Source organism: Vanessa tameamea, chromosome 12 (assembly GCF_037043105.1).
Source record: "Vanessa tameamea isolate UH-Manoa-2023 chromosome 12, ilVanTame1 primary haplotype, whole genome shotgun sequence".
Taxonomy (NCBI): Eukaryota; Metazoa; Arthropoda; class Insecta; order Lepidoptera; family Nymphalidae; genus Vanessa; species Vanessa tameamea.
In genome coordinates, this window is record NC_087320.1 from 7,986,972 (window position 1) to 7,999,158 (window position 12,187).

The 12,187-nt window shown below is 30.8% G+C and overlaps 2 protein-coding genes across 2 annotated transcripts in view; one reads left to right on the top strand and one right to left on the bottom strand.

The window, feature by feature from the left end:
• Sol1 overlaps positions 1-12,187 on the top strand; it is a 224,370-nt gene that overhangs the window by 123,131 nt on the left and 89,052 nt on the right. The gene's annotated exons all lie outside the window — the stretch shown is intronic.
• LOC135193554 (uncharacterized) lies at positions 773-5,433 on the bottom strand. Its single transcript, XM_064216511.1, has 3 exons — positions 5,286-5,433; positions 3,259-3,441; positions 773-1,096 (listed from the first exon to the last, which is right to left on the bottom strand). The coding sequence occupies exons 1-3, from the start codon at positions 5,328-5,330 to the stop codon at positions 941-943; spliced, it is 384 nt and encodes a 127-aa protein (XP_064072581.1). The 5' UTR covers positions 5,331-5,433; the 3' UTR covers positions 773-940.

Below are 12,187 nucleotides of genomic sequence, written 5' to 3' on the forward strand. Positions count from 1 at the left end.
TAGATATAGCCCATTTATTAAGAAAAGTTATAGAATATCAGGCTACGACATTGCAGCTAGTTCTGTACTGTTGCTCCTGCCGGCTACCTCGTCTACCTTGTTGGTCTAGTGGCTAGATTTTTTTAAGATCGGGGTTCAAACCCCAATGAATGAAAAGTGAATATAAAGTTATTAGGGTTTTCTGCCGAATAATCCCCAGTAACAGTCCGAACTATGGGCGATGTAAGTTTCTACTCCCGTACCTCGGAAACTGAACTCTTTCGTGTGGGATTTTCCGTCCCATCGGATTATGAGAATTATGGAATAGAGAGTGCAACTGTATATGTACCTACCCTTACCATACCTTTCTGCAGCCTGCAATGCTATGTCTGCAATACTATATATATAACGTGTTCTGCGAAATTGACCCTTGAAATGGCTGTCGTGGCCAAAATCGGTATGGACGACATAACCATCAATATTTTTACCGCGGTATATTGACTGGCAAAATTCGTTATATTACTTTTTAGGGTCTGAATTTATTAGAGCACTTTGAATATGCTATTCATCTCTAAAGACCTGACCTTAGGTACTCTTAAATTATAACAAAACTGGAAAATTGTGTAAAAAAAAAGTTCTGGAATTTAAAATTAAAGTGTCTGAATGTCTGAATTATTTATAAAAGGAATTTTAAAATTTAGCATAATGCGTTTGATGAATGACTTATAAGCACTGCGTCCTATGTTCACTATGAAAGGTTTACAATATTTTGACTTCAATAATAATAAACACATTATCGTTATTTATTTATTCAATTTAAAAATTTTAGCCCATAGTTTTCACTTTGTTAAGAAAATATAATATTGATTGATAAGATATTATTTATGCAAATGTAAATTTATGATTGTGAAGGTTTTGCACTTATCGTCATTACATTCTTTAAGGCATAATTTTATAATTATTATTCGGTTGAAACAGCAGGTTCGGTTTTGTTGGTTGGTTCAGCTTTGTCTTGATGCTTCGTTATGGATTCCTTATCTGGTACAAGTTGAATTATAACGTCATTCATACAACCATCATCATCCTCATCACTAGGCCGTCCCAGAAGTGTGTCGAACTGAAAAGACAAAAAAAAATAAAACAAAAATAAAGGTACTGTGATAAGTTGATACCAAACACTTAATAATTAATTATTATGTCCTCCTAACAAATTACGGTCATTGCCGACTACGTATAGCCTAATCCAACCACAAGACGAATAAACATCTTTAACATTGAATTGACGTGATGTCATTGGTCGAAGTCTTCAATAATCTATGATATTCAACGTGGTCTCACTAAAAATGGTATTTTAAATATCCGTTGTTTTATGTTATAAAGTTGTTTTCGGAACTTCGGAAAAAGTAATTAAGGGGACCAATTCCAATTATTGTCTTATAAATAAATATATGTTAATCAAGAAATGTTTGTAGAGTATAATATGGCAGAGGTATCAGCAAATCGCATGTAAAATGTCAATTTAAGGATTTTTATCTTTACTTCTTATTTGACTGGAATAGGCTATAGAATAATGCTCGAGTGAAAGTTCGCAGGTTTCACGTGCTTTCTAAGGTACGAATGTTTTAACACTGCTAACTAAGTCAAACCCAAGTTTAGGTTGTCTCAGATTTACCGTGCTATCGGAGCATGGCAAGGGAATAAACCTACCACTTGTATACAATAATAACATGTCTCGCACAGTTGACTACCGTAGTTACGGACAATGTTGGTCACTCTCAAGCGAGAATAATATAGAATAATAATATAATAATTCTAATATAAGGAGTAGGGGTTTACGTTAAATTATGTGGTACTCAATACCAATAACTAACTTTTAGAAATTGCTAATCGGCATACGAACAATAAACAGATGTAAGTTATTTCATATAAGATATGCCATTTTGCGTGCTATTGTTTTATTAGTAAACATAAGCATTTGCCATTTTAGCACAAATAATTCATTATGTTTTAAATAATTTCACAAATATCAAATAGTTTAAATTTTAATAGTTTAAAATGTAATGTACTTTGGCCCTTTTCGTACCAGGCTAGGTAATAGTTTCAAATGACGGTTAAAAAGCACTCATAATAATCTACTTAGAGTATGTTTACTTTGAGTCATCTGTCTGTCCATATTCTTATAGTCAAATTTTGTAATACATTATCATTACAATATACATACTCGCTTGACAATAACATTTATGTAGACTTTACTTGTCTCGGATTGTTTGTTGATATCTACATACTAATAAAAAATCAAGTATCTATGTATGTTTGTATGTACCAGTACTTGGAAACAAACATTGAGCATTGAAGTCATATTATTTGTTATTATATAAAAGTATTACTAATAAAATTGCATAAAAATAATTCATAGGAGTATAGAAATAAAAGTCATAAAAAATTTGATTATTAGTTCAATAACGAGAAAATTAAATTTAAGTCCGATGACTTTTACTGTATGAAGATAAAAAGATTTACAATTTTTATCATGTATTTAAAAATTGAACGTGGTCGCCATTTTGCCATTCAAAGAGGTTGATTAAGAAATTTAAATAAAATAAAATAATGTTAGTTATTATGTAGTAAGTAAGTAATTGTAATGTAAGATTTGGAAATAAGTATCTAAAACGAATTTATCACGGAATAAGAATTAACTGTTTAAAATATTAAGATAATAACACATTAATAAATATATAACAAAAGTAATGCCCTGATTACTTCGTATAAAATATACGATTAAAATATCTAATCAGAACAATATTAAACGGATATTATAAAATAATAAATAATAGATTTTCCTCAAGCTTTGTTCCAGCGTGTTTTTTTTTATATGATGAATAGAATACGATTTGCGTAAGTCATTGACATTTAAACTATACTATCTTTTTACCGATAAAATAAAAAAATTATATGCCCAATGCTTATCACGTAACGAACTTAATGTATAGTGCTATTTTATTTTTTGATTTCAAGGTAATTTTTTTTCTTACGTTTGTTTAATTATTTTTAAAACCGCAAATAAATCTTGCGTAATATTTCTTGTTTACAGCCTATACAATATGTTTTTTATATACATATATATGTAACTACTAACAGGTTCTGTCCGGAAACAAATCAACATAAACATTCAATCAAGGTTAAAACATACATTTTATCAAAGTCAAAAACTGATTTAAAAAAACGTATCGCAATAGCAATATAACAAAGCAATAATTATGGATAAGAAAGTAATCTTACCAGGAAATTTATATAAGGTAGTACAGAATCCAACTCTCTGGCGATTTCTTCGTCTACATCTTCGAGCTCCTCCATTATTGACGTGAGGTGGTAATTCGTTGATTTCGTTGAGTTGTTCACGAACAGATGAAGATAATCTTTTGAAACTGACTTGCTGCTCGATTCCAGAGGCAGACATTGTACCTATTAAAATACAACTATTAATATTTTTTATTTTATTTCGTATAGGCGGACTGGAAAATGAGCCACCTTATGTTAAGATGTCACCGCCGCCCATAAACATTGGCCACACTGAGAAATTTAACCGTTTCTAACACCAATGATTCAGGCACCATCCGAGATGACCCAGAACGCGTGCATCTTAACCGATGATTACGGGTTCAAACCCAAGCAAGCCCAGAATTTCCATGTTCTTAAGGAGGAAACCTGCATGTCTAATTTCAACGAAATTCTGCCACACGTGTATTCCACCAACCCACATTGGAGCAGCGTGGTGGAATATGCTGCAAACCTTCTCCTCAAAGGGAGAGGAGGCCTTAATGTTAACACCAATGTACGACCAACCTTGCAACCTTGTTCCTATAGTTACGTTGGCACACCCACTATTAAAACCGAAACACAACAATACTTAGCATTGCTGCTTGGCTTTATAATATATGATGCGTTGGTCATATCTGTGCAGACAGGCTTGCACAAAGCCCTACGGCACCAATGTCTATGAGCAATAATGACCACTTTCTCTCAAGTAGAACAATTTCGTCGACCCACCTTAACTATGAAAAAAAAGGTAATACAGTACAGCGATAAAGTCCTATTAAAAGTACATATTAAGCTTTTATCATCAAAATATCTTTATTTAAAAAAAAATCTCTATTTAAAATTAGAATGAGAATGAGTTCAGAACAATAAAGTGTGTTTTATGCACGAAAAGTAAGGGTAGTCCGCCTTAATAGTTACATATAATATATTGATATATTTTAACAATAGTATACCTAAACGCAATTATAAACTAAATTCCTGCCTATAACTTCCACTATTTAAATTTTTTGTAGTACAATAATTATCAAAATAACCGATTCACCCTAGCGAATTTATAATGATTAAAAAATGTTTTTATGTAGAGTTATTGACTTATAAATGAACATGGATATTATTTATTGCAACCGGTTATAGAGTAGCGTCTCTTGTATGTTAAAAACAATTTGAAAATGTACACATATAGACTTAGGCGACAATGCAATAATTTATAAACTACTGAGTTTCTTGCCGGTTATTCGGTAGAATCTACATTCCGAACCGGTGGGAGCTTTTACTTTCATTTAATTCTGTAAAATAACGATCTAAAAATGCTTGTAAAAGCTTATTTGAATAAAGTATATCGATTTGGTATTATCGAACTGTTTAATGATACTTACAAATTTTTTTTATACGATGTGGAGAGTTCCAAATGGCTACACTATAAATCTACTTATGTGTTTATTGTTTTCAGTTATGAATAATAATTAACTGAAATTTTTAGACGCTTTGTGTTAGCTTTACTTATATGCAATAAATATACATAAATCTATGAGGTCGATTTTAATCGACTTGCCATTGTCGTTTCGATTTGAAATTTTCCAACTATAATAATTTGATCGCTAGTCTGCTGTTAGATATAATATTATAATATTCATAAACTATACAAAGAAAACAAAATCTTTTTAAAATTTCTACACAGAAATTTCAAAGGTTAATTGTTATGTTATGGCATCGGTAGGCGGACCAACAAATGGGCCACTTGATGGTAAGTGTTCAATGCCCACAGACATTAGCACCGTATGAATTATAACCATTTCCAATATTACCAATGCACCAACCATGGGAACTTAGATATTACGTCCCTTGTGCCTGTAGTTACACTGGCTCAACATCCTTCAAACCGGAATACAACAATAAAAAAAATATATATTTGGCGATATAATATATGAGTGGATGGAAGAAATGAAATGAAAAATACTGCAATTCAAGATGCTAGAATTAAAACTTACATAACAAAGCACCGAAGCTAAAATCAAAAAGTAAATATTAGACATTTCGGATACGATTAATGGAAACACTTGCACGAAATATAAAACACTAAAGGTTACTGTATATTGTACCTGTTTAAATATAAATACATTTTTTTAATGATTTTAGAAATATTAAAAAGTCACGTCCTACAAAATTATCAATTCCGGACGCAAATGTCCTATTTCCAGTAAGGTATTACAATGTAAAATACACTGATAACGCTAGTTTTTCTTATAAATGGTCAAAACAAAACTGAACGATTGGTTTTTTTTTTTTTATTCAGAATATTTTCCTAACGAAATTACTATTAAGATTCTTCTTGCTACTTTAGTAATAGTAGAAAATATTTATTTTCATTAGTTCAAAAAACTATTTCGTAAAACCTTTATAAACCATAATATATTACTTACGGTTTCCTTGGCTTATATATATATATATATATATATATATCGCGTGTGATTTTTAAAAGATCAGAATCAAAATATACTTTATTTAAGGCACAAGCACTTTTGACTCGCCATTTTACAAACTGTATTAAATGAAGCTACCACGGATTCGGAATGTAGATTCTACCGAGAAGAACCGGCAAGAAACTCATAGTTACTCTTTTTAAACATTTAAAATACAAAATTATGTTCGTTATCTTATAGATTAAGATATTATCTTTGTTAAAATACATTAGAACGAGAAACATTTGAAAGTATTCCTAGTGTATAAAAAAAAACAATAGGTGTTACGGGACATCTGTTTGGAACGAAGTTGCTTCAGCTATGTTTTATCTATTAAATATCAGACACAATAAAAATAATTTAAAAGAAAGACAATATATATATATTATATAAAACCGTATAATAAGAATAATATTATATAATAGAAAGAGATATGGAGATATGTCGCCTGCAGGGGCAATCTTTCTTTCAGTTCTTCCAGTTCATTCTATTATAAACAGCGTAAATGAACTTCGTTCCAAAACTAAAAATAAATATCGAATTGAGAGTTCCCTTGGTTCCATATTAATTCGGCGAATAACTATTTATGAGTATATAAATACAAGCAAAGTCAGTAACCCAGTAAGCAAACAAAAGACATAATATTCTTCGAATACTCATTATAAATTCAATTGCAAATAAAATATTTGATAGTAAGAATTAATATTAAAACAAATAAATAATATTATTATACAAATATGTTCGAGCGCTCATTTTGTTCATGTTGATATAAGATTTAGATTTGTTTTCTATTTTACTTATATTATTGGTAGGAGTTTGTCAGCGTCTGAGTAAATCTCTCACCTCATATTCTGTATAATCATCACTAAACAGAAATATTCTGTATGGGGTGAGTGAGCCAGTCTAACTATTGGCACACAGGTTGAACGGCCTCAACTTTTTCTTACAGCCTCGATATCTAAGGGGCGGTGGTGATCTCTTACCTAGTGGCCCATGTACCCATACCGTATATTGTTTCACTAAAAGATAGCATTTTATATAATATATTTAGAAAGTAGAGTTCCATAACGAGTTAAGAAACTCATTTAAATGTTTTTCGTGTAATGCATACACAATCTGGAGTATGATGTATTACCAAAACTTTCCGGCTGAGCACCTTATAATACAACAATGTCATAGCCACGCAATTGTCAGTTTGTTTTTTTAAATATATCGATTTCTATGAAACTTATTGTGTTTAAAATTCATAAATATAAATGAAAATACTCGTATATTTTTTATCTCGCTGTGGTAATAGTAGCTAGAGATACTTTCCCTACCAAGCACTACTACGATAAATTTATAAAGGCTACCTTTTGCTCTCTACAAATATCAAAATATTATTGATACAAAATGTGAAGCACTACAGCTTATCTTGAATGTCATCTTGTCATCTAAGCGATGAAAAGATCTATAAACAATTTCTTTAATTTGTAAAAAAAATGTTATTAGTTTTATTTTGTTAAAGCAAAAGCAAACAGATGAGTTTGGTGAATCTGTTTTAAAAAACAGTGACCTTCATATGCCCTGCTCACCCGACTCCATGATTTTTACCCCTTTAGAGGTGTTTGTGTAAAACGAAGAGCATACACAGTGACTTCCGACCCGGAAACTGGGGCGTATCAAGCACAGCCCTAATGTGAGTGGTGCCGTACCATTTTAAACCTTTTCTTAAGATAAATTATATTACGGATGTATAAATGTTTCACAAACATTTTCTATAGGAGACATAGCTATCAAAACCTATCGGATTTGAATCGCGCTATCGTTGTTTTCAAATAGTCTTATATAAAGTTTATATGTTGAAATAATATTTGTAGACTGTGTTTTTAAACAGGTTATTGCGAGAACCTTTTGTTATTGTTATTAATTTACTAGAACAGGCCCGGACCGGAGAAAAAAATATATATTAATGACCCTGCTAGTAATGTTATTAAATAATACAGCCTTTTGATGTTCTTAATGGTACATAAAGCGACATTGTTTTGCTCTATTTTACAGATTTATTACAATAGTTTTCGTATAATAAAATCTATATCAATATAGTTTTTTAACGAAAATATTGGATAGCAAGTATGATCTTCACGTATTCTTAGTGCCTTTGATACTATTTCCGAACAAAGGATGTTAAGCGAACTCGGTTAAAGTTGAGATGGGCTGAGACATAAAATTCCAACAAGTTTTCCTTCAGGAAAATTGAATATTCATGATGTAGACAGGAGCGATCTGACGTTGATACAATGATCGCAAAAATTCATTTAACGTTTTTTTCCTCGATAACTGCTAGTTTCCAGAGACTATTGAACGTGAATATGCTTACTTCGTACTATGTTAAATCGTTTCGTACTAAAAATATCATGTTTTCTTTCTAAAATTATAAAATTCAAAAGAATCGTTAAAGAGCGTTTGTGTGCTAAAGGATATTACAACACTAATGACTTTTTAGTTGACTGCACACCTTGGGAATGAAATGATCGCCTCCAGGCTGTTTCAAATAACTAAAATATAATTATTATTGTACATGAAAAATGGAAAAAAAAAAAAAAAATCCCGCTGAGTTTCTTTCGCCGGTTCTTCTCAGGTCCGAGGTGCTAAATTCCGAACCGGTGGTAGATTTTTGACAATCAATAAGCAAGTGTAAACACTTCTATATTGAATAAAGATTTTTGATTTGATTTGATTTGAATACTGTTCCACAAACTTTATACTTATATAAGGGGATAATTTGAAATCTTTATTGCATATAGAAACAAAATTGCTTATTGAATGTCAAAAAAATACCACCGCTTCGGAAAATGATATCAGACTTGAAGAACTTTCGTAAAAAAACTCGTTGGAATCTTTTTTTTCCTGCTCATAACTCTTATTTACAAGAAAATGAATAGAAAATAAATTATTGCTATTTATTTTAAGATATGGCATGAGGGCGATCGTTTAATCCCCAAGGGGTTTTTAATGGATATGTTACTAATTTTTGTAATATCCTTTTTCAATTTAACATTTGAAATATTGATAGTATTCTGGAATTATTTTTAAAAATATAGTTGGAAAGAATACAGATATAGAAAAATATATTTAGTGATTACATTTTAATTATACCCGCTCAAAGACGGACCAAACGCCAGTTATTAAACCGCAAATAAGAATATCAAAGTTAACTCATGTAGACCAAAACAAATATAGACATTTAAACAGACTGTTCTATGAATTATCATGCATTGTAAATTCAATTGATAAAATAAATATTCTTTTCTCTAGTTTCACGAAGATTATCGACATTATCTCATACATTAGAATATAAATGTAATATTATTTACATTTACATTTTGGACTTTAAGTTAATTTTAACAAATATAGCTAATTTTCTTAAATTATTTTTAATCGTTTGAAAATTAAATTAAGAATAAGATTTTTTCTATTAACTACATAAACCAATTAATCTAATAAAACTTAACGACAGTAAAAAAGGCAATATGACCCAGTTATTAGAACACGATCTTAACCGATGATTACGGGTCACTAAATATTCAAGTGCTAAATTAGTGCTTATAATTCATTTCGTGCTCAGCGGCGAAGAAAAACATAATTCAATTAAATTCTGCTACATTTGTATCCACCAATACGCATTGGAACAGCATGGTGGAATAAGCTCCAATCCTTCTCCTCAAAGGGCCTAACAGTGAGACACCTACAATCTGTTACTTACGTTACCTGTTTACTATAAAAAAGATTATATGTAGTTTCTAAAAAAATATAATATATTGTTTTATATTATTACTCAAGTTACGATAAATGTAAGCCAAATCACACCACACGATGCCCTAAGCCTATTTTGAATTACCATTACATTTAGGGTAAGACGACTTTATGTAAAGCCCCATAGCCTCTTACGTACATCTCGGGAACCCTTTTGGTCGTATATCTTGCATAATATTTTTTTCACTTTTCAGCCTTATAATTTTCATATTGTATACCAACTGCACATTTTTTTGGTTTCCAAGAGAAGTTCCAGCTAAGCTTAGACTGCTTCGAAGTGTATACAACAGATGGTAGAGAGATTCGTGTATTCTGTCAAAAAAGACTGAAATTTTCCACTTCTAAAAAATATGAGTTAAAACTGCAATCAAAGTTAAAGATATATATAATAACTTAATGTTGAACGAACAGCCAGTAAAAATAATAAATAAACTTTTCTCACAGAGGATGTAACTTACGTTGTCCATTCCATACGGCCTTTCTCTGCGTTTCCAATAAAAGCAAAGATTATCTACAAAACGAAAGTATCAAACGGCTCAAGGCGTCAATTAGATGTTAAAACTTTTCAAATTTAACACTAAAGCAATTTTCTTTGAGCAATAAATTCAGGAATGTTCATGAAAAAGGTTTCAGAAATAAATCTCTTGGTGGAAATAAACTCTTAATAGAAACGCTTCAAATTAGAATCGTGAAAATGAGACGCGATGATGATGTCCTTCAGAGCATTTTTGGGCAAGGTATTGTCAAGGCCAAAAGACTTCCAGGATAAATCGTTATAGGATAGCCGTGCGTGCCAGTCTGTATTTAGAGGAACCAATGACGGGAGACAATTATGGATCTTCTTACCCAAAGGTGAAACGGGAGCCTATGACTCCGCTGTCCGTCCGTTTGTCACCAGGCTGTATCTAATGAACCGTGATAGTTAGACAGTTGAAATTTTCACAGATACAAATAAATACGGGAGCTCCGTAACATTTTTTGTTACGAATTATTTATTATTAAAGGAAATTATACAATTAGTGAATTGAATTGAAATCTATAAATATATATTATATATGTATAAATTCCTTTTGCACACAAACGTTCCTTTACGATTGAATCTTGATGTATAGCTGTATACGGTTTCGATATTTTAAATTATATATATATATATATATATGTATGCATGTTTTTATGATTCTATATATGTATGTACCTATGTAACCTCTCCAAAACAACTCGACCAATTTTGATTAAATTTTAATATGTACTTAACTGGGTCTACGGACAGCTTATATTGAACCCGGTAGGTGGTACTGCGACCGATGTTATGTTTTATATATAAAAAAAAATTGTATTAAAATAACAATAATTCATTCTCACGTACATATGTAAATAGTATAGTATAGTCCGTTTCACGTTGCACACGCACGTGCTGGTGGCACGGACACCGTGCCGTGTTAAATACTAATGCATAATTAATTTATTATGACATCTTGCACGACGACCGTTGAGCTACATTGTGCGCCTTTGCGTCCATTATCAGCACGATTTCGTCACAAGCGACTTGGAAATATGATAACACGCGCGTTTTAACATGCATATTCCATTTGACCGCTAACATTACAAGGGTGTGGACGTTTTAGAAGTACTCGACATAACTGATACGGCTGCGTTGAATTCAGTAATAAAGGCGCGACTTACCAAAAAAAAATCTTATAAAAACAGGAGTAAGACTTTCTCTCACGTATATTACGAAGTCGACTATGACGTCGTTGATATAAATTATTATTTTTCGTTATATTTTAATAATGATTAAAACATCACCCGTCATGGGATGATGCCTCCATGTCATGGGATAGCTTAGATGGCTTTAACGGCAAACGTTTGAGTGAAGAGGCTCTAGGACTTCTTTCTTAACAAATAATCTTTCTTTTGTTTATTTCTTCCCCACCATTTTTTTTTAAAAATATTATAATAAGTTATACTTTATGTATAACTTAATCTTTGGTCAATATCGGTTACATAAATAGTCGGAGCAGCTGTGAAAAAAAAATGTAATTCTACCGCGAAAAGTAATCTAAATGTAAATATAAATTGTGTTCAATTTATAACAAGTTTCAGACGAACTGGCATCAACAAATGACCCCTTATATTTTTGTAAAGAAAGTTTTATATACATTGTTAGCGGCAAGTTGTGGCTTTAATAAGATTTTCTTAGTACTTCGCACGTGTCTGAGGATACATGAGACCGAAGCAATATCTTGAGTTTGAAACTAATAATATAACTCTAAATTTGTTAATAAATTTATGTTTGACCAACTACCAACATAAGCTTATATTTATTTTATTTATTTTAGAGAATCGAACGTTGAGATGACAACATATATCACAATAATTAACAAAGACTCAACATGCATAATGTCAAATAGGTAACATGATACAATCAAATACCACCAATAAACGTATAGTAAAGGAAAGCTAATACAATGAAGAATAAAATTAAATATATATAAAACAAAATATGATTTTCATTAAAGGCTACATTGGCCATTTTATAACAGAGTAAATACGTATATAAGTCGGTACATATTTTTATAAATTAATACACAAATATATCTAACTAACTTGATTTTTAAAATAATACAATGTTCAAA